Genomic DNA, 22,547 nt, shown 5'->3' on the forward strand with positions numbered 1-22,547 from the left:
AAGAAACCTGCCCTGCTGGAGTGTCTGTCTCCAGTCTTTGAAGTAAGTGACATATGGTCTGTGGAGAAAATGACAAATTCCACCGATGTCAGCACTTTCGTCGCTCTGTGAGATACTAGGAGCGGTATGTCACCTGTCACATGAGCTTATTTACAATGTCATTAGTGCTTCCCAACAGTGTGTATGCAGATTTTATATTTTGGTATCTATTGTATCTGAAACTCTTGAGTTAAAGGACTGTCACAAACTAGTTCAAACTTCTTCAAAGAGAGGCTTTCTGTGTTTTCTGTGTTAGAGACTTTTTTTTCTGGTCTTCCAGGATGAAAAGGCTGAACTTCTCCTCACTTATTATTGCACTATGTACTGCAATAATTTTAGTAGCCATGCAGGGGTTTGCCTGCTATTTGTGCTGATACCAATTTTGTTGTTTTAGTCTTGGATCAATGAGTTTGTCAGTTGGGACCCATTTCAGTGGCGTACTGAGCTGCTACATCTCCCCGGAACCAAATTGTGTGTTCCAGAGCCTGTAATCAACGAGCTGTAAGTACAAAATCATTTACTCTTTATCTCAAACTCCACACAAGTATTTCCAAAAGAGCAGACATCTAGAAACTCTAAAAATGAATGTTTCAGCATTATGTGGGATACTCTGTTGTTGTAAATGCCACAAATCCTCTGTGCCTTTGTTTTGAAATTACAAATCTAACTTATATGCAAACAAGAGAATATGATTACACTTAATTAAAAACCCTAAATCTAATCCCGTAATTTAAGAATGTTGAATTTTTGGATTTTGAAAATGGTTCTCCTGAATTTTGTGCAAAAAGACACATCAAGAAGTATTTTTACAAAATAATTTAGTTTTAGTTTTTCGCTGTGACATAATGGGGTTAGTGTTGGGGTTGTTTGTCAACATCAACAGTGCTTTTAATTTATGCCATGTCCTCATTTCACACATCTATTCACAAAAAAACACCCTGTTCCCTGTGTAGTAATAGTACGGTGGATGACTGTCTACCTGTCAAGGCTGTCAGCTCTTGTAACCTTGATATCTGCACCTTCTCCTTTAACATACAAAACTGCACTTATACCGTCAACCCCTACTTGCACTTTGGTAAGAACATTTAACACTTATGCATATCAGTTTCACCCTTTTTAATTATATCTAAATTGAATGTGGGCTTTAAGTGAGCTCTGACTAAAGTCAGCATTTTTCTCTTCACTTTTCTTCCCCGCACAGCGAGGGACATAAAGATTTTTCTTGGAAGACCTGCAGAAATAAAGGCAATAGTCTCCAAGAGCTTGATGGCCACCATGTGTGAATGGGAGCTACTGGATATCACCTCAGATAAAGCAACAGAGAATGATATTAACAGTGATGGTTTATGTGCTGATGAGTTTAAATTTTATGTAAGTTGATTCTAATGAGAAGCTACAATACATAGTAAGATAAAATCAGAGCTATGTTGTAATTTTTTCCCTATATTTTTTAAATGTTTAACATTATTGCAAAATTAAAACACACCTAAAAATATAAATTCAGTCTAAATCCTGAATTATATTCGGATTATATCAAACATTATATCAAACATTCATGTACCAGGTAATGACAAGCATGGTTCACAGCTTAAGAGTACCTCAGTTATCTCTTCTTTTCTTTCCACAGATCAGATTGAGGTGCCGGGCCACTATGTACATGGTAAACGTCCTGCTCCCCAGCTGCTTTCCACATAGTGTGGACAGGTCCGCCTTCAAGATGACCCTCATCCTCAGCTATACCGTCTTCCCCCTGATCATGAATGACCTGCTGCCGGGCACTGGAAACACCATACCCCTCATATGTGAGTAACACTCAACAAAATGTCTACACTGATTTCTTGAAACTGGCTACAGTTGTGTTTGAATAGAAACTGGACTGGGAACATTCTTCTAGACTGTGTAAAAAATTACAGTATAGAGAAAAATATGTAAATCTTACATGGAACAGGTTTCCATGCCAACAGTATTTAATGCTAATGTTTATGTCCAGGCACACGCACAAATTCAGTCAACTAGGCTGCGACATTGTAAATCTGTATTGTTTCTGGGCCTCAGCACACACCATTGTCTCTCTGTAGATGTTTTTTTTCCCATCTGCCTGCCTCTGATGGTGGCCAGTTTGCGACAAATAAACCCCATCACCAACTTGCTGTGTGGGTCTGCTGACTTCTCTCCCGTCCTTCACTGGATCCGAGTCCTCACACAATTTCTGGGATTTCTTGTTTCCATGACACCAATGAATAAGAAATCAAGAGCTTTGGGTATGTAGTTTTTAAGTAGCTTTGAAGTGGTTAACAATCAGTAGCATGAGGAAATTCAGGATTACAGAAATAATTGATTTTACAGAGTTCAAAATAATTTATTTTGCAAAGTTGTAAAAAAAAAGACCTAAATCAAACAATCCTCGGCACATGAACTACTCCACAGGAAGGCAGCACAGGACAATAAAAACCAAAATAAACGGCACATATTGAGGGGCTGTTGTGATTGTAAATAATAAACAATAACTGAACATTGATATGTTCTCTTCACAACCTGTGCAATCAATAATGCTATTAGCATTATGGCACTAAAGATTCTGATTCTGATACTTTTTCTCTCATTGATTTAGAAATAGACCTTAAGACCACGACTGCTGTGGAAAATATTGAAGATTATGAAGGGCCTCAAGAGAAAAATGGGCCAGCAGTGGAGGACGGGGCTGTGCAGGAGCTAAAGAAAGGGGGCAAGGACCTCCAAGACATCCACCGGCAAGTCAACCAAGGCTCAGAGGACTGGATGCAGGTATTCAAATATTTATCTATTTTGAGTGTACAAAAAATACATTGTAAATATGTTTGCCAACCCTTATGGTCTTTTAGGATGGAGCCTTGGATATTTAATTTGTTTTTAAGACTGGAAAAACATGAAAAAATAATGTTGTGATATCATGAAAACAGAGGCTCTCCCTCTTATTGAAAACCCCAATAGATATTTCTGTATTTCCTGAGATTATATCAATAATATGTTTACACAGTGTTACCAGTTACAAAATGTAATTTTATCTGCGACTTAAGAATACAATGATGATTAAACCACATTACAGTGTGGTACTTAACCCAACGTCAAGGTTTAACAGTTAGGTTCGATTTGAACGTTGATTTTTTTAATGACCTGTAATGACTGTCTTTAAAAAGATTCCCACGCCACTATCACACCACTCAAACTGACAACCACAGTTTTAATGTTTTCAGTGCTGCTCGCTGAAAGTCAGGCCTTCAAAGCTTCTATTAATCTTCATCTCTCTGCTCATGCATGGTAAGTTCCTATAATGTACAAATACACATTTATTTATATTATTAAAAAATAACTAATTCTTATATTATTGATTATTTGAATCTAATGTGTAATTAATTGTTGATGTGTTGATTTTCTCACAGTCACTATCCGAAATACTAAATAGTATTTAAACATATAAATGACGCATTGTAATGGTTCATCAAACTGTGTTATTATTTGCACTATACCGCTTATTTTATGTGCATAATCTACAGTGTCTCTAGACATCTTATTAAAAAATAATCTTATTACAAAATGATGTTATACCTGTTGAAATTCCGAACTGCAAATGTGATTTGCTATAGTCCGATTATAACACCTATTAAAGGATAAAGTGTACATGTTTTGTATTGGAGGATTTTTTTTTAAATTTAAGGTTGTTGTACTTGACTTGTTCACTTTGTCAGCGCCACTCACACTGACAGTTAGCTAGTCTTATAAATATTCAAGGAAGAGGAAACATGAGGTACTAGCAGCCAAAAATAGTCTAAAATACACATTTAGCCAGAAATGTTATGGACCATGTTGTCCAATTCATTCCTGTCTACATTTTAAAGATTTTACTTTTAGATTAAAAACTGAAATTCAAATTTGAAACTTGATGAAGTCAAGTTTAGATTTAGATAAATGTAGATATACATGATGCCTCACTCGTATTTGGGTCGCGTTTGCCAGAGTTGTAATTGTGGGCGTTCAGACAAAGGTATTTGCTGTGACATCATAAGGGCACATTTCTTCTTTCCCTTGTAGCTCAGTACAGCTCCACCATACTGAACTGCTCCAACCCTGATACACCGTCAGTGCTGGAGGCTCTTTCGCCAGTCTTCAACCTGAACGCCATTCGACCTGTGGTGAACATAACAACAGTCACTAACGTTGGCCTTTTCTTAACTGTGTTTGGCATTATGGGAGTGGTAAATGACACCTTTGTTACCATAAAACCATTTCATTATTAGATCACGTGCATGCGCTTTTCTGCATACTGTACAAGATTAAGAGCATAAAATGGTCAAAAGCAATTTTCCATGAGGGCAATTTTTTGTTTTTTTGAGAATAAATAAATTAAAATCTTCTTTTTCAGGATGAGAAAGCCCAGCTCCTCACAACATTTCTATGGTCAGATATTGTAAGTAGTTTTTTCATAGTACATTTTCAAGCAATAATGAAACAGCTGATTTCTACCCATATCTATGCATAAAAAATGTTTTTATAGATGAAAGTTTAAGTTTTGCCCTTGAAATCTTTTTGAGCAGCAAATAGGCAAACCCATTAGTGACATAAAAGTGTTAAGATAAAAGAAAAGTTTTTGGGGTTCCCTTTTAAATTTAATTATCTCGAGTTTTTAAATGGTAGCCAGCAGGTTTTATATTGTGTTTATGTTTACATCTGCATGGTTTGTGTTGCAGCAATGGGAAAATGAATTCACCAAGTGGGACCCAGAAAACTGTGGAACTACTCGGATTTCAATTCCAAGAACAAATCTCTGGGTACCAGATATTGTAATCAATGAAATGTAAGTGCCATCTTCAATAATTCGCAGATTAAGATCATTTCTTTTTTTATGTATATGTGTGATCTTGAGAACTAGCCTGACGCATCATTAGCCAATAAAGGGCTAACTCTACTAAGCAGCAAAAACAAAAATGGAGAAGGTGCATACAGGTGAAAGTAGAAAGGCATGGTCTCTGTGCATACCGTTGTCAGGAAATATTTGATTTGTGACTCCAACTGATTTCCATCTATCCATTTTCTTGCTCTTATCTGGTCGCGGGGTCAGCAGCATCAGCAGAGAAGCTCAGATTTCTCTCCCAAGCCACCTCCTCCAGATTAGTTAGGGGAACAACGAGGCATTCCCAGGCCAGTCAAGAAAAATAATCTTTCCAGCTTGTCCTGGGTCTTCCCGGGGACCTCCTCCCGTTGGGATGTGTCAAGCACACCTCACCAGGACGCATCCTTATCAAATGCCTGACCATCATAACTGGCTCCTTTCAACTGTCGTAGTTTGCTGTGCGACAGACCCAAACGCAGGACTTATACACAGGGGAGTAAACCCAAAACAGCAGCTTTATTACTGGAAAAACTCCAACACTGATACAAAAAACAAAACCAAAAACAAGAAACTAGAATCATGAAACTCAAACCAAAAAGCTAAGAAACTAGGAAACTTAACGTGGGAGTACGGAAGAAACACACGCAGCACAGAGGTACATCATGGTTAACAACATGACAATGGACAGAGGAAAACACAGGGCTTAAATACACCAGGGAGTAACGAGGGAATGGAAAACAGGAAGGAAACAGCTGGGACTAATCTGACATAACGAGACGAAGGAGAAGCAAAACTCAAAACAGTGAATGCAGGACACAAGACTATCAAAGTAAAACAGGAAACAAAAGACAGGTGCAGAGACGCAGACTTGACAAGGAGGCAAGGCTGACAGAGAAAACAGAGTGAACGTGAAGCACAGAGATAAGAGTACAAACTGCGACATGGAGACACGGCTGACTGGGGAGACACAGGGAACACAGAGACAGGGGAGGGTAGACATGAAACGTGGGACACGGCAACAGAGACTAAACACAGGCTAAGATGAACACTGAGGGAGGGAGCACTAAGATTCCTGAGAGCTTAAGAAATTAAGATAACCAAAACCAAGAACAACAATAATCAAAGAATATTTAACCAAAAACACAAACACTGGGTCACCAGACCCATTACCTTGACATCAACATGGAGAAGTAGCGGCTCTAGTCCGAGCAAAGTGGTCCTGAGCTAGGATAGTAACTCCATCCCAAGCAGGGTGAATGGTTCCTTTGGTCGTGTACACATAAGGGTCTTCTGAAGGCTCTTCTCTTTGTGTGATCCCTCACCCAGGACCAATTTGCCATGCGAGGGGACAAAGCTCCCTGACAGCATAACCCCTGGGATCAGTAGGACACACAAACCCCTCCACTACTATAAGGTAGCGATTCACATAGGGGTCCAACTGATGTCAGTGGAATAACATAACAATAGTGTGGATAGGATAATAGAGCGGCTTGGTAAGACTGCTATCCACTATATAAAGGTATAATCTTTTTGATCTGCCTCCTACAATATTTAGCAGACAGAACAAAGCAGACAAGTTAACACTTAGCAGTCATACTTAATATTAGGCGGCACTCTACATATCAACTGTAAGCCCTTTCTGCATACATTTTCTATTTCTGCCATGTAGCTATCTGAGTAAACTTAATTTTAATAATGAGGGCTCTATCAGCATACAGGTGCTTGTGTTTCTAAATTTTATGTCTTTCATCTTCCTGCAGCATGGATGAAAACACAGCTCCAAACGTCCCATATACCTACGTGCTTTCTAATGGCATTGTGAGTGATTCACAGCCTGTCAAAGCTGTCACCTCGTGCAGGCTTGACATCTACTTGTTTCCATTTGACATTCAGAACTGCACTTTAACCTTCAACTCATTCACACTCAAGAGTAAGTTCATGAGGATCTATCACAGTCTGTCCTATGAAATGAATGGATTAGTTTATAATACAGTAAAATTCTTTTACTGACATTGATATGAATAGTCTTGTCTGACAAATTGACTATTTTCCATGCAGGTAATGCTCTGCAGCTTTATCTGACAGAGACTCCAGAGAGGATGTTTGAATACTCTAAATCTATGATGGCAACGATGGGTGAATGGGAATTAATTGGAATTACAGCAAAGAAATACACACTACCATCTACAGCATCGGGCTTTTATGATGAAATTCGCTTCCATGTAAGACACTCTATTACACTGTAAAACTATAATGTTATTGTATGATTTAATTATTTATACTATAAGAAAACAGAGGACACAAAGGCAAAGGCTTTTAGAAAGTAATCCGAAACAAGAGTTTTCTCTTCATTATCAGATATTTAACTGTTCAGTTAGTATATCAGAGGAACCTAGGATCTATAGAACATTTAAATCAAATACATCTAAAAGTTCTAAAAACATCAAAAACACCCAGGAACATCAGCACCGTCCTTAGTGTTAAATTCTCACTTTGCTGCAGATCTCATTGCGGCGCCAGGCCATGCTGTACGTAGTGAACCTCCTGCTCCCCAGCTGCTTCCTCATCACTGTGGACCTCTTCAGTTTCATCTTGCCTCCCAATGAAGTCGACCGGTCTTTGTTCAAGATGACACTAATCCTGGGCTACACCGTCTTCCTGCTCATAATGAATGACCTGCTGCCTGTTACTGGAAATGCCATACCTCTCATAAGTGTGTTTACATTGTCTGGTTTGGTATACAATTTCGTCCCAATGTGACTTTTTGGCCCAAATACAAAAGGGTTGCTTGTTCTGACCCACCTAGAGATTTAACAGTATAACTACCATAATGTAATGATGCAGCTACATGTGAGAAAGAAAACGATGTATAATATATTCTTAAAAGTAATAATAATAATAATGATAATGGATAGCATTTATATAGCGCTTTTCAAGGCACCCAAAGCGCTTTACAATTCCACTATTGATTCACTCTCACATTCGCACACACTGGTGGAGGCAGCTACAGTTGTAGCCACAGCTGCCCTGGGGCGGACTGACAGAAGCGAGGCTGCCATATCACACCATCGGCCCCTCTGACCAACACCAGCAAAAGTATACCTTTAAAAAGTACAATTCATAATATCTAATCATTAACAAAGTGCCAGGTTTTTGGTTATACTGCACAGTTATTTTTGGCTATTTTGTTTCAGCTTTGTGTTTCTAGGTCTGCACATTTCAGTTTAGTTCTTATTATATGAAAATGTTTAGTTTTAATTAAATTTTTATTAAATTAAATTAGTTTCAGTGTTAGTTTGGGTCTTTTTAATTATTAATTATAAATAATGAATAACAAATATGTCAGACTCAAGATTTAGGAAAATCAATATATGCATTACAACAAACACACAAAATTTTTGAGAGCAGTTGACTCACAGTCTCATAGATTAAAGCGTCATCTGTGACAATTTTTGTCACCGAGCTGACAGGGGCTGAGGATATTTCTTAAATAGTTTACGGCTTGTCTCCATTCCCCTGAATAGACCAAAAATATTCATGATTTTAATTTTTAAATATTTTGTCTGGATTTAACTTGTATTTGTCTGTAAAATGTAAACATTAATTATTATTCCACTATCATTATTATAGATGTTTTCCTGTCTATGTGCCTGACTATGATGGTGGGCAGTCTACTGGAAACTATTGTCGTTACAAGCTTCCTGCACGGTTCCTCTAACTATTCTCGAGCTCCTCGCTGGATCAGAGTGCTTTTTCTTAAAATCTTGGGTCGACTAGTGTGCCTTCCTCCAAAGCCCAGAGATCGGAACGACACAGTGATCCAAAATCCAGTCACACAGGGTAGGAAACAAGATCAGGATATGCAAATTCTTAAAAAATGTTAAAGCTGACATAATCTTCTGACTTGTCTCCGCTCAATAGAAATGCCAATCTACTCTCCAGTGACAGAGGAATCCAAGACTCTGGAGCAGAAGGGGCCACTGAGTGAGGACAAAACCCTGCAAGAGCTGAGGAGCCTGGGCAGAGTCCTCCAGGCCATCCACCTTCAGGTGGAGCAGCATCTGAGCAAAAGCCTGAGCACAGAGGAATGGATCCAGATAGGTTTAATCATAGACCGCCTGCTGTTCATCCTTTACATCATCTTCATAACAGTCAGCTTCATTACCATCATCATTATCTGGGTGATTTCATACAATGCAGCCTAATTTAACTTTTTAACTTGTCTGTTCTTTAAACTCTTTGTATTCATTTTTCTTGTATAAAAAGAACATTTAAAACCACACACTGAAATACTTTACCTTAACCATAATTCAATACATGTTTTGTCATTTTAGTATGCCAGTTATGCAAATAAATATATAGCAGAGCCGTGTTTTCCAATAAAACCCTTCATCTGTCTTAAATTTCAATGACTTTGTGAACCAATAAGACAATTAAATCAAGATATTTTAAAGTCCAGATAATAAATCTTCTATATTCTAAGCTGTGTAAAAGCATCTTAACTGATGATAGTTTTATATTGAGTTCTTGTGAACCCTATACATACATTTTCTATAGCAGCAGTTTTCTGTATTTGATGTTTGGTGCTAAATTACTCAAAAGGCTTCAAAATTAAAATTAAAATTAAATTAAATTAAATAATAAAACAAGAGCACTCATAGTGTGCAACCCCCCCCCCCGACTGATATACTGTTCATAGTCTGTAGATGAGCCAATGGAAACTAAAGCATTTTCCTAATCTGTGTGACCCTGAACTTTGAAGCATTGCATACTAAAATGGTGTATTTTATTATCTTCACCCATTTTGGCTGAAATTGTTTGCTTCTATAAGCTGTAAAATTCCTTTAAAGCCTGAACCACACTAGAGGATCCTTTTTTTGTTTTTGAAAATGGACTGTTTATTGACCCTATTGATGACATTTTTAAAAAATCTTAAATAATAAATTCAGTATAATTTTCATTTGTGTCATATTTGCTACATCCTGCATTTGTTTGTTATTTTAATGCTTAGAAAAAAAATTCCAATTTATTTCACGCTGACGATGCAGAAGTTTCAAAAAAACCCAAACTCATGTAGGAAATATGACCTGATTGGTTTTAAAGGGTTAAGATGTTTTCATGTACTGTGTGATTTTGCTACATTTATGGCGTCATTGTGATTGGGAAAAACTATGTTTTGCACAGTTCTCTACATGCATTTTCATATGATATATTACTCAGTGTGCTTTTGGGGGGGGGGTCATGGTCAACTTTGATCTTGGGATATAACAATGCTGTGATTTATTCCATTCAAATTCTCACCACCATGGTCATCACACTGAAAATCTTAGGATCTATATGATTGGCCTTGTTACCATGCCTTTGCCAAACTTTATGGTATGCTGAAGAGGTAATTCAGCCATTTTATTCAGCTGTGTTGGAGTAGGGATGGATCTAAAGCTGCAGGACACTAGCTCTGGAGTAATTGGAGTTGGAGACACCTGGTTTGAAGCATATTGCTCACCATTCTATACTGGCCCCCTGTGGTCATCTTACACACAATGTAGCATGCCGAAGTTGCATGTCACAATGATGCAATGAGAATCCTCCTTAAAATAGCCAGAGGGGGCTGTAAGACGTTTTTTCAGATGTTTGGAACTGCAGGTGTTTGCACTTTTAAAGCACTTTTAAGAAAGTTAATATTTGGTTGGTTTTATATATTGTGCTTTTTTTTTCTTTTGTATAATCATGAACGTAAGTCTGTTAATAAAGCTTGATTAATGAATTATATAATCACATGGAGCACAAGCATACTTCCAGCCTATTGTAAGATTGCGTTGTATAGATTACATTCAAAGTGTTTTTTGGATTTTTATTAAGAAAAAAAAAAACATCAAGAAGACACAAGCAAAGGGAGAACACACAATTGTATTCATCAAAATGATTTATTAATCAAATTGACATAGCATAATTTTTTCACCAAAAAATATATGTTCAAAGCACCAGAACGGTAGCCCAATATCCCACAGAACCGTCACATGATCTTAAACAGAAGCTGTCAAATCAGCTCTGCAGATGGGCCAATCATAATTAGGGATGGGTATCGTTTAGGTTTTATCCGATACCGGTGCCAAACCGGTACTTTTGAAACGGTGCCGGTGCTTAAACGGTGCTCGAACCGGTGTTTTAAGAATGTCTGTGAAGGTTCTCAGTCATCCAGGTCATCGTAGTCAAAGGAGCTTGCAAAGAAAAGCGTCTGGACTTCTTTAAGTTACTTGAAGACGTTTCACCTCTCATCCGAGAAGCTTCTTCAGTTCTAAGGTCAAATGGTGGAGAGTCCCAGATATAAACCTAGTGGGAGTATCCCCCCACAGAGGGACAAAAGGACCCCCTGATGATCCTCTAATCGCCTGAGCCAAGGTGTGAAACTGGGTGTGGGTCCCAATCAGCCAGAGTTTCAGGTGTGTTCATTGTGAAACCTGGCCCCACCTTATCATGCGAATTCCTGAGGTCAGATGGCCCAGGATGTGAGTGGGCGTTAAGGCGTCTGGGAAGGGATCTCAAAACTGGATTATAGATGGCAGAGAGTTGGTGTCGTAAACCCCCGCCTCTGTTCAAAGATGGTCGCTCACAGTGGACATAGATGGCTTCTTTCACTCCTCTTTCAAACCATCTGTCCTCTCTGTCCAAAATGTGAACATTGGCATCCTCGAAAGAGTGTCCTTTATCCTTAAGATGCAGATGGACTGCTGAGTCTTGTCCTGTGGAGGTGGCTCTTCTGTGTTGTGCCATGCGCTTGTGAAGTGGCTGTTTGGTCTCTCCAATGTAGAGGTCTGGGCATTCCTCGCTGCACTGTACAGCATACACCACATTGTTAAGTCTGTGTTTTGGCGTTTTGTCTTTCGGGTGAACCAGTTTTTGTCTGAGCGTGTTGCTGGGTCTGAAATGCACCGGGATGTCATGCTTGGAGAAAACTCTCCTAAGTTTTTCTGATACACCGGCTACATAGGGGATGACAATGTTGTTGCGTCTGTCCTTCTTATCCTCCCTCGCTGGTGTCTGGTCTTCTTTTCTGTGCCTCTTTGCTGACTTTAAGAACGCCCATTTAGGATAGCCGCACGTTTTGAGTGCTTCCTTTACATGTGTGTGTTCCTTCTTTTTTCCTTCAGGCTTAGAGGGAACATGTTCTGCCCGGTGGTGTAGGGTCCTAATTACTCCAAGTTTGTGTTCCAAAGGGTGATGGGAGTCAAAGAGGAGGTACTGGTCCGTGTGTGTGGGCTTCCGGTAAACTTCGATGTTGAGTTTGCCGTTCTCTTCAATGTGCACAGCGCAGTCCAGGAAAGGCAAACAGTTGTCCTTTGTGTCTTCCCTGGTGAACTTGATGTTTTTATCCACAGCGTTAATGTGCGCAGTGAAGGATTCCACTTCTTGTGTCTTGATTTTGACCCAGGTGTCGTCCACATATCTGTACCAGTGGCTGGGTACTCTTCCTTTGAAAGAGCCAAGAGCCTTCCTTTCCACTTCCTCCATGTAAAGGTTGGCTACAATCGGTGACACGGGGGAGCCCATGGCACAGCCATGTTTTTGTCTGTAAAAGCCTTCGTTGTATTTGAAATATGTAGTGGTGAGGCAGAGGTCTAACAGTGTGCAAATCTGATCGGGTGTGAAGTTGGTCCTGTCCTCCAAGGAGCTGTCTTCTTGTAGTCGTTTTCTGACAGTCTCCACGGCCTCCGTGGTGGGTATGCAGGTGAAGAGAGAGACTACATCAAAGGACACCATGGTCTCATCTGGATCCAGGGTAAGTTTCTGGACCTTGTCAGTGAAATCGGTGGAGTTCTTGATGTGGTGTGGGGTGTTCCCCACAAGAGGAGCAAGGATGGTAGCAAGGTGTTTAGCAATGTTATAAGTGGCTGAGTTTATGCTACTGACTATGGGTCTGAGTGGGACAGCTTCCTTGTGGATTTTAGGAAGTCCGTAGATGCAGGGTATGGCATCCCCTGGGTAAAGGCGGTGATATGTAAGGCGGTCAATAATTTTGTCCTTTTCAAAGTCTTGAAGGCAAGCTATAACTTTCTTTTTGTAGCTGCTTGTGGGGTCTCGCTTTAAGGCTTCGTAGGTATTGTTGTCACTGAGGAGAGTAGTGATCTTTGTATGGTAATCTGTAGTGTTTAGGACCACGGTGCATCTTCCCTTATCAGCTGGTAAAACAGTGATGTTGTGGTCTTTGCTCAGGGAAGCGACGGCTTTCTTTTCCTGTATTGTGAGGTTGGATGGAGGGACTTTGGCACTGGAGAGCGTGGCTGAGACTTTCATCCTGATTTGCTCTGCTTCTGTCTGTGATAATTTATTAATCCGTATGGCAGATTCTGTGGCTGTGATGAGGTCCACTATGGGCAACTGTTGTGGAGAAATGGCAAAATTGAGTCCTTTGGCTAATACTCTCTTTTCAGGTTCAGTGAGAATCCTGTCTGAAAAGTTCTTAACCCATTTCTCCTGACTGACTTCAGGTGTGTTTTCTTCTCTGGGTTGTGTAGGTTCAGGATGAGGAGTGTGTGTTTTTGAAAGCAAGGTGTGAAATTTCCTGCGTTGTCTTTCTTTTCCTTTAGAGTGTTGGGCCCGCTGAGCCTTGTTTTAAGAATGGAGAACACAAACTTTGTCCAAAAACCTCTCATGTTTTGCTGTTTTTCTTTGTAAAAAGATAACAATGTTAGCCTTTTCTGCAGCTACAGGGCATATATGGTATCACTCTATCAAACAAGAAGACAGCCGCATGTAACTAGGGCTGGGTATCATCACTGATATCTAGAATCGATTCGATTCCAATTCACAAGGTCCTGAATCGATTCGATCCACGATTCGATTCAATTCGATTTGAATTGGGGAAATTTTGCCTCAGACCGTCAGAAATATTATATTTCAGATCATGCATCAGTACATTTCCATATTTTTATATCTATAAAAAGAAAGTTGACACTTGCAAGACTTCATCAGAGGTGTAAGCATCACAGCAGATGGCTTTGTGTCAAAGTAGATGAGGATAAAACTAAGAAAAACATGAAGGCAATTTTCCTGGCCTGGGATTTTATAAAAATATTCTGCAGTAGATCAAAAACGCTGCTGAAGTGAAGCAGAGCAAAGTTACAGAGGTTTGATTAAAGACGCAGCTAAGAGTTTTGCAAAAGTTTAAATTTGTTCAGTATTGAACAGCAGAAATTAGGTTTTCTTTTCAGAAGTAAGTAAAAGGAAAAAAAACAGCATCCGACAGCGCTGTACGTAATAAGCAAGTTAATAATGCGGAAAACAGATTTTTAGACAGGAAACTGTTCTTGATGTGTAGAGAGAGGGAGAGCTGTGCATGAAGTGTGATTCCATCGCTGGGAAGCAAAACAGCAAAAGTCAGAGGGAATCCATGACGATGTTTATGTGAAGCCTACACTGTAAAAAATGTTTGTGAAATTAACAGTAAAATTGTGTAAAATCTTGACATCAAAAATGTGTAAATAGAAAAACAAGAAAGCAATGTTTAATTTACATCAACATTTTGTAAATAATACATATATACCTGTAAAGTCCTGAACCAAATAAAAGTGTTAATTTTACAGTAGGAATATGTTTTAAATATCAAATGTCCTTGTTGAATTTACAGTTTACTGTTTTATAAACACTGAAAAATTGTAATTTAAAAGTCAAGACATACAACTGAAACGGTAACAAAATAATGTTAAAATTACATATTTTGTTAGTTTTTTTAAATTCAGAAAGTATCTGTATTACATTTCACAAATTCATTCAAACTCATTTACAACGTTGGTCACATACAGACCCAGAGGCGGAGGCAGGCATTTGATACACCCGGGGCTTAGCCCTAAAGGGTAGTATGCATGTGGGATTGGGGGAGGGGGGGGGGGGGATTATTAGGCTCTGTTTTGAGTTTTGTTAAAAAAAGAATGACTTCATATAGTGAAAAATATATATCTCATATGCAGGACACCTTAAACTCGGTTTTTAATTAAGCAGCAAGGCAGAACAAAATCAGGGCTGTATCAAGACACGAGGACCCCAATTCAACCAGACCCAGAACTGATCCGGAATTAAAACAGGACTACAACAGTTCAAAATCAGGACTACTTAGGATTTAACCAAGACAGAACCAGAATCAGAACTAGATGATAGTAGCACTAAAAATCATCATAGACCTGCACTACACTTATTTTTTAATTCTACCAAAGTCCACTATTTAGATTCAGAAAGGGTTATATAATTATTTAGCCTTGTTGTGCAAACAAGCCTGCATAACTTAATAAATATAGAATTTGAAAAATAACAAACCTAAAAAGAAACACTAGGTACGAGATACATGAGTCCCTATGATACGGTGATACTTTTGGTAAACAACCATTTGACTAACATGTGTGTCTCACCTGCTCTTGTTCCATCTCTGTTCTGTCCTCATTCTCCATCTCTCTCTCTGTTCCTCTCTCTCTCTCTCTGTTCCTCTCTCTCTCTCTCTGTTCCTCTCTCTCCCTCTCTCTGTTCCTCTCTCCCTCTCTCTGCTCCTCTCTCGCCCTCTCTGTTCCTCTCTCGCCCTCTTTATGCTGACAATCAAGCCAAACACCAACATCATCAAATATACAGTGGAAACCAGATATTTACGTACTCTTCAGATAAAAACACAAACACTTTTTTAACTGTAATATCAAATCAGACTAAATGCTTATTTTTTTTAGATTGATAAATAAAAAAAAACATATTTGTTAACTTTCTATCTGTATTTCTTAACTGTAAATGGCACCAAATTGTATTCAAAATTGAGCCACACTTATGGAGGTCCACAATTCGTTTCCTGGTGTTTTGGTTGACATCTCTTGATTTTCCCATGTCAAAGAAACAGGCTCTGTGTTTTGCCTTATATGCATCCACAGGTGTGCCACCAATTTACTCACATGGACTCTACTAACCTATCAGAAGCTTCTTCAGCTCAGAATGGAATCGTCTGGAGTTTTCTTACAGTTTTTCTCAAATGCTAAAACACGTCACAAACGTTACCACCAGGTCCCCCAATGTCCAAACACAACACCCTTCTCTAAAGCTACATAAACACAACCACACCTTCCCACTGCAAAACTCAAACTCCCACACCAAGAGAGCAGCTCGAAGCTGTCAAAACTGTAAACACTATAAACAGCATTACACACTACAGCAAAACAATTGAAAACACAATGCTCAATTTGTGAGAAGGTTCTTTGGTTCATAACTGCCAATGCATATTTTTATAAACTGTACAGTAATGGATCGTCATAGAACCCTGCAGAGGATTAGGCATTTAGATTTGTGAGTTTCACATGAAGACTATAAATCTATAAAAACATCCTGCATGTACGTACACTACTGTAACACAACTCAATGCAAAAACAGAATCTATCGCACACAACAGTACTCTCGGAAACATGATCAGGGTGTGAAGTCTTTTTTATTGTCTACACGGTCTTTTTACAGTATTACACACAGTCACTGTGCGGCATCATGTCGCCGAGCTGCATTGGGCCACATCACCTCATCCACATCACAGGCTATATTGTCCCTTGCTAGGCACCGCGGGAAAAACGCCCTGGAATGGCGAATCCATCCCTGGAAGGCCTCCACTGGGATGTCAGCACAGGCCAGCTCCATTGCCCGTACGAGGTTCTCTCTTGTGTATGGCTGTCTGTCATACACCTTCCATCTCCATGATGAGAAGAACTCCTCTATAGGGTTCAGGAAAGGGGAGTAGGGTGGCAGACAGACGTTTAAAAAGTGGTCACTGTTGGTGGTGAACCACTCTCTGATTTGGTGTGTTTTGTGGAAGCGGACGTTGTCCCAAATGATCACATACATGTGATGTGCTAGCCTAGGATGGTGTTGTTGACGGTCCAGGAGGATGTCTTTTAGCTCCTCTAGGAAGGTGAGGAGACGTTGGGTGTTGTAAGACCCAAGGACAGCATGCCGGTGGACAAGCCCCTCCGTACCCATAGCTGCACAAAGAGTAATATTACCCCCCCCGTTGGCCAGGAACCTCAGTGATGGCTCTTTGGCCAATGATGTTACGGCCTCTTCGCCTTCGTTTCTGGAGGTTGAAGCCAGCCTCATCCAGGAAGAGGTACTCATGGGGTCTGGCCATCGCGTCCAACTGCATTATCCTCTGAACATGGAAAAGCGTACAGGTGTTCAGAACGGTCAATCAGGTAGCACAGTATTGTCCAGAAGTAATGTAGGCCACTAAGCAACACAGTATGTCCACTAACTGTACTGTGGACATGGATGTATACGTACTTGCACATACTCGTAACGTTGTTCTATGTGTCGCGCAGAGTTGCGCCCAAAGGGAACCCTGTAGACCTGTTTCATCCTCATCTGTTGGCGCCGGAGAACTCGGTCTATTGTGGACACGCTGACAGCATCAATGTTCTCAAAGTTTACATTATCTGCAATGACTTTGTCTCTGATCTCTCGGAGTCTAATGCAGTTGTTCTCACGGACCATATCTGCAATGAGGGTTTCTTGTGCCGCTGTGAATATGGCAACCCTCCCACCTCTATGTGGCATCCTTTCAGCTCTAAAGAAAGAAACATGTGTTGTCAATTGATTTATATGTAAAACTACATGTAAAGTAACAGACCACTTTCACAGGCCTGTAAAACTGTAGTGTGACAAAGAAAGCAATAGCGTACTATACCTGTTGTGTTGTCTAAATGCCTTGATAATGGTGGCCACGGTGAACCTACTCAGGTTTGGATGTACTCTTCGTCCCGCTTCAGCCATTGTCATGCCATGGCCAATGACATGATCGATTACTGTTGCTCGCATATCATCTGTTATGATGGTGCGAGGTTGTCTTCTTCTCCCACCTGGACCTTCTCCTCTCTCTTGTTGGCCTCCTTCTCTTCCTCCTCTACTCCGAACTCCTCTTCTTCTTAGGCCTTCACCTCTTCCTCCTCTGATCTCAACCCCTCTTCCTCTTTGGCCTGCAGCTCTTCTCCTTCCGCACGCTCGAATGCCTTCATCCATTGTGATTGTTTGGCATCTTCACCAAACTATGCTTTTATAGGTGGGGTCACATCATTAGCAACAGGTGTCTTCAATTTTGAGTCGTTGTGTGTAGTGACTGACGCCAGGTGTGTTCCCTGTGTTCAAAGATTGGTGACTGTGGCAAGCATTTTGCATCACATGGGCTTTCATTTGAGAATATGAGCAGAGTTGTTTTGCAACATGTGTTTTAGCAAGGACAAATGTGTTTAGATTTATGAGTACAGAGGGTTGTGTTTTGTGAATTGTGTCTTCATGTGACATGTGTTTATGGTACTGGAATATGGTGGCTACATTTAGTAAATGTGTTTAGACTACTGGTCATTTGGGTTACAGGATTGGCTTTTGTGTTTTAACATTTGAGAAAAACTGTATTAATTAACACTAAATTTAGTGTATATGTGCTCCTAAATTTGATGAAAGTGATAAAAAATAGACAGCTCTGTCTCTCTAATTCAAAAGATATTTCAATATTGATTTATCTAAAACAAAACAAGTTTACTCTACATTGATGTTCAACAGTAAAAAAAAAATGTTTTCCCTAAAGTGTATGTAAATATCTGGTTTCAACTGTGAATATACTGCTGTGTATTGAAATTCCTCTTGTTTTGCATAGAAATATACTGAACAACATACAAAGCATAATATATAAAATAACATTACCAGAGTTTTTTCTTTGAAAGAAGCTCCTTATGTCCATTCTTACTGAAACCGATTTATTTAGCCGTGGAGGGTAACAACTGAAAATATGAATTAAACACAGGTAACCTAAGACTCTCTAAAGAAACAGCATTGTTGTTGTTTGGCTTTTCATTTCGCCATTTCTTGATTCACTTGAAGAGCAAATATAATATGGGTTAAGTGATCCGTTTCTTTTGTGATACACCGTCATATTTACATTATTTGTACAGTACGAATGATTTGCTTTGGTACCTGGTCAAACTTCAGTTCTCCTCTGTCTGCCTGGCTGCGCTTCTCCAACAGCACACTCGCAGGCAGCAGCTCCCCCCGCCCCCTCGCTCAGTGTCTGAGCTCGGATCATACCAATATTAGGGGGGATTTACGCACAGTCATAAATTCCCACAGTGTGCACTATGTGCTTTGAATATTGTGTGTAATTTTTGTTTTATACAGTTGTCAGCCAGGCATCTAACTATGAAAAAATTGCACTCCAAAAGACCCCGGGCTTAAGCCCAGTAAGCCACCCCCCCGCTCCGCCACTGTACAGACCACTTTTTAAGTGGGACAGACCAGTACAATTTCTGTCAGTGTAAGGAAGTTATCAGAGATATCTTTATATGACAGTACAATTTCAACAGTACTTGTCAGTTTTTCTACATTTTAAAGACAAACTGTTGTAGTAAATAAATGAAATCATTCAGCATAAGTCTTTAGTCTTAAACTGTAATAAATAAATGTTAAAAATGACCTAAAAGTTATGGCGGCCCACTGGCCAGACTGTCATGTAATTATAAAATAGAAAGGTTTTTGTTGATTCATAGCAAATGTCCTGTTTTTTTTTTTTGTTTTTTTTTATAGACAGTGAAAAGACAGGAACTTTTATTTCATTTAGTTGTTATTACTTTGGTGTAGTAGGAATGGCTATGGAGGAGGTCTTTTTCAGTGGGAGAAAAATCCAAAACTTGTTAAAATCCAAATTTCCAAAACTGGCCAGTGGGCCAGACTAGAGTCTGTGCTGGGCTGATTATCTTTCAAATAGACATCTGGTCATCTCCTCCATGTTAGTCATTTCTTTAATTTTGCACCACGTTCAATCAATTTTAGCCAGATTTAGTAAAAGTTAAATTAATCATTTGCTCAAATATTTATTTTTTTAATGCCCAAAGTGTGTTAGTATTTAAAACTACACAAGCTCTACCTTGGCAAATCACTGAGCGTGAGAGTTTGTTTCTGTTCTTTGATTGGACTACTTAAATTATTGCGGGAGTAGCAAGCTTGGCGGCTCGTGCCATTACGCGCTCAGTCTGCAAGCAGAGTGGTGGAGATGTGTATACGTTGAGATATTTTAGCACGAGCAAAAGTTTTGGTAAGCTAACATTGCATTTTCTGTTATCTTAAAATACATGAGAGTATGTTTTCCAGTAATAGTATTAATGGCGTCTGACCGAGCGATAGGCTACTCCTATTTTTTCCATGCTGTTTTCAAGCAGTGGTTATTATAAGGTCATAGGAGGTTAGTAACCTAAAACAAATGTGCTGTCGACAGCTACAATGATTTCGTGCTCTTTTTGCAACAAAACGCTGAAGACGTTGAGGGCTTATGTGCTGCATTGTCGCGTTCACAGGAACAAACCCCATCATTTTTTCAAATGCATCGGTAGTGAATGCAGGCATACATTTTATGCTTGCGCGGCCTTTAAAGCTCATTTCTATCGGGTTCACAATGTACCTGCACCCCCTATTGCTGGTAGCGCCATTTTTACAGACTTAAAATGTGCCACAACACTCTGTGAGCGCCAATGTCACACAGTGAAAGAACTTATATCCCACTTAAAACAGCATAGAGTGGAGGGGCAACCTGTGGCATGTCCAGTAACTGGTTGTAAAAGTATGTTCTCTTTGAAATCGTCATTTACTGCTCATATGTCCAGAAAACATAGAGAATGCTCTGTTGAAAGCATAAGCGACATGTATAGGGGGACACTTCCTCAGTCTTCTACAGTATTTGAAAAAAATAAATAAAATAAAAATAATATGTACATTTGATGACAATATGTACTTCTCTCGGCACACAGACTCATTGAGGTGTGTAAGGTCGACACATATGCGTACATCTTCTGTCTTCTTCAGTACCACCACCACCAGAAATCCCTCTCCCTCATGTTTGAGCCACAGGTTAACCAACCTCGAAACAGCGTCAATTAAGCCCGAAGCTCCTCGGAAGGTGCGGATGCCGCTGGGTCCATGTTTGGTCGGCTCGTACTGTCACGGCTGCCGAGGCGAGCCACGTGGTGTTGGAGGAAAAGGACCCAAAATATCTTCAGCACTCAGGCTCACCCAAGCCCAAACTTCTCGTTGAGAAAGGGGTGTCAATTGCATTTAGGGACCAGTTGATCAAATCCATAATTCCTCTTTTAGGTTTTAGAGAACAGACTGTGAGAGAGTGTTCCAGGGAAAAGTAATACAAAAAACACGAGACTAGACAAGGACATAAGAGGCTAAGCAGGGAAGCTAAGGGAGAGGAGGAGAGGAGAAAAGTGCGACCGCCTTCGTCAAGAGCAAGAGGTGATGAATAGGTTGCTGAGCTGAGGGCGACTGAAGTAAAGGTTGAGATGATAACGGTAGTGAAGTTGGAGTAGGTGGTGGAGTAGATGACTGCACTAGCGGGGACACAGGAGACTGAGCTAGTGAAAGAAAGGATGACTGGGCTTGTGGCTGGGCAGCTATCTGAGCTTGTGGCTGAGCAGCAAACTGAGCTTCTGGCTGGGCAGCAAACTGAGCTTCTGGCTGGGCAGCAAACTGAGCTTCTGGCTGGGCAGCTAAGTGAGCTTCTGGCTGGGCAGCTGACTCAAAAAACACAGCCCCGGAATAAATAGTCACAAAGTCTGGCAAAACAGAAAAAGTGTCTTTTCCACTCACCACAGCCGGCAGTTCTGAAGTCCCAACATCCGGCTGTGGGGTGACGGGCCGACGGCGCAAACGTCGCTTCCTTCTCGGAGACGGCTCCGACGGGCCGGGTGATTCCACATCCGGCGGGTCGGGTCGCAGAGTCCCTGGCGGGCCGTGCAAAACATTCACCGCCGGGCTGGGTAGGGAAGCGGTAGCGGCTGGAGGGTGAAGGTGAAGCTCGTGGAGGATAAAATCCTGTGCAAGCAGGTGAAGAGAGTCCAGTAGCCAGGGGTGAGCAGAGATTAATTGCTGTAGCCTGGCTTCCACAGCGCGGTGAAATCCCTCTCCCTCATGTTCAAGCCACAGGTTAACCAACCTCGAAACAGAGTAAATTAAGCCCGAAGCTCCTCAGAAGGTGCGGATGCCGCTAGGTTCATGTTTGGTCGGCTCGTACTGTCACGGCTGCCGAGGCGAGCCGCATGGTGTTGGAGGAAAAGGACCCAAAATGCAGGCAGTTGACTGATAATGCAAGTGACGTTTATTTACAAGTAATAGGGTGACGGAACTGGCAGTGAGAAATGACAAATGACCAGAGATGGGCAGTAACGCGTTACTTGTAACGCGTTACTGTAATCTGATTACTTTTTTCAAGTAACGAGTAAAGTAAGGGATTACTATTGCAAAAACGGTAATTAGATTACCCTTACTTTCCCGTAGGAACGCTGCGTTACTGCGTTACTAAAACCGTGATTTTTTTGCGAGAATGTCTCATGACAGTGACGTAAGCGAGTGAGACGTTCGTGACAACAGCTGTCTGCAGATCAACAATGGATAATATATCGAGTGCGGGAGAGAGTATGAGCATGCAGCGTTTAAAGCGTGGAAGTACTTTGAGTTTGATTCCATAAAAAGTGACAAAAACATTAGCGTCCGTTGTGCGTGGGAAGAAAACTTCTTTTTACACCGAAAAAAACCCTAAACAAGCTCCGAGTGCGCAACGACGTAATGGGAAATTCACAGAGAAACTCGC

At 40.3% G+C, this 22,547-nt stretch overlaps 2 protein-coding genes across 2 annotated transcripts; both read left to right on the forward strand.

Moving 5' to 3' along the window:
• Positions 1–884: 884 nt before the first annotated feature.
• On the forward strand, positions 885–3,248 carry LOC146372561 (5-hydroxytryptamine receptor 3A-like). The gene is made up of 7 exons (XM_084954395.1): positions 885–889; positions 993–1,114; positions 1,241–1,410; positions 1,667–1,841; positions 2,118–2,300; positions 2,651–2,823; positions 3,216–3,248. Exons 1-7 carry the CDS (start codon positions 885–887, stop codon positions 3,246–3,248), a joined length of 861 nt encoding a protein of 286 aa, XP_084810521.1.
• A 751-nt stretch (positions 3,249–3,999) lies between these two features.
• Positions 4,000–9,111, forward strand: LOC146372562 (5-hydroxytryptamine receptor 3E-like). Its single transcript, XM_084954396.1, has 9 exons — positions 4,000–4,060; positions 4,108–4,271; positions 4,439–4,483; positions 4,764–4,870; positions 6,667–6,836; positions 6,965–7,128; positions 7,409–7,619; positions 8,537–8,746; positions 8,849–9,111. Exons 1-9 carry the CDS (start codon positions 4,000–4,002, stop codon positions 9,109–9,111), a joined length of 1,395 nt encoding a protein of 464 aa, XP_084810522.1.
• The last annotated feature ends 13,436 nt before the right edge of the window (positions 9,112–22,547 follow it).

This window comes from Perissodus microlepis, chromosome 15 (genome assembly GCF_051167445.1).
Source record: "Perissodus microlepis isolate ML-2025 ecotype Zambia chromosome 15, ASM5116744v1, whole genome shotgun sequence".
Taxonomy (NCBI): Eukaryota; Metazoa; Chordata; class Actinopteri; order Cichliformes; family Cichlidae; genus Perissodus; species Perissodus microlepis.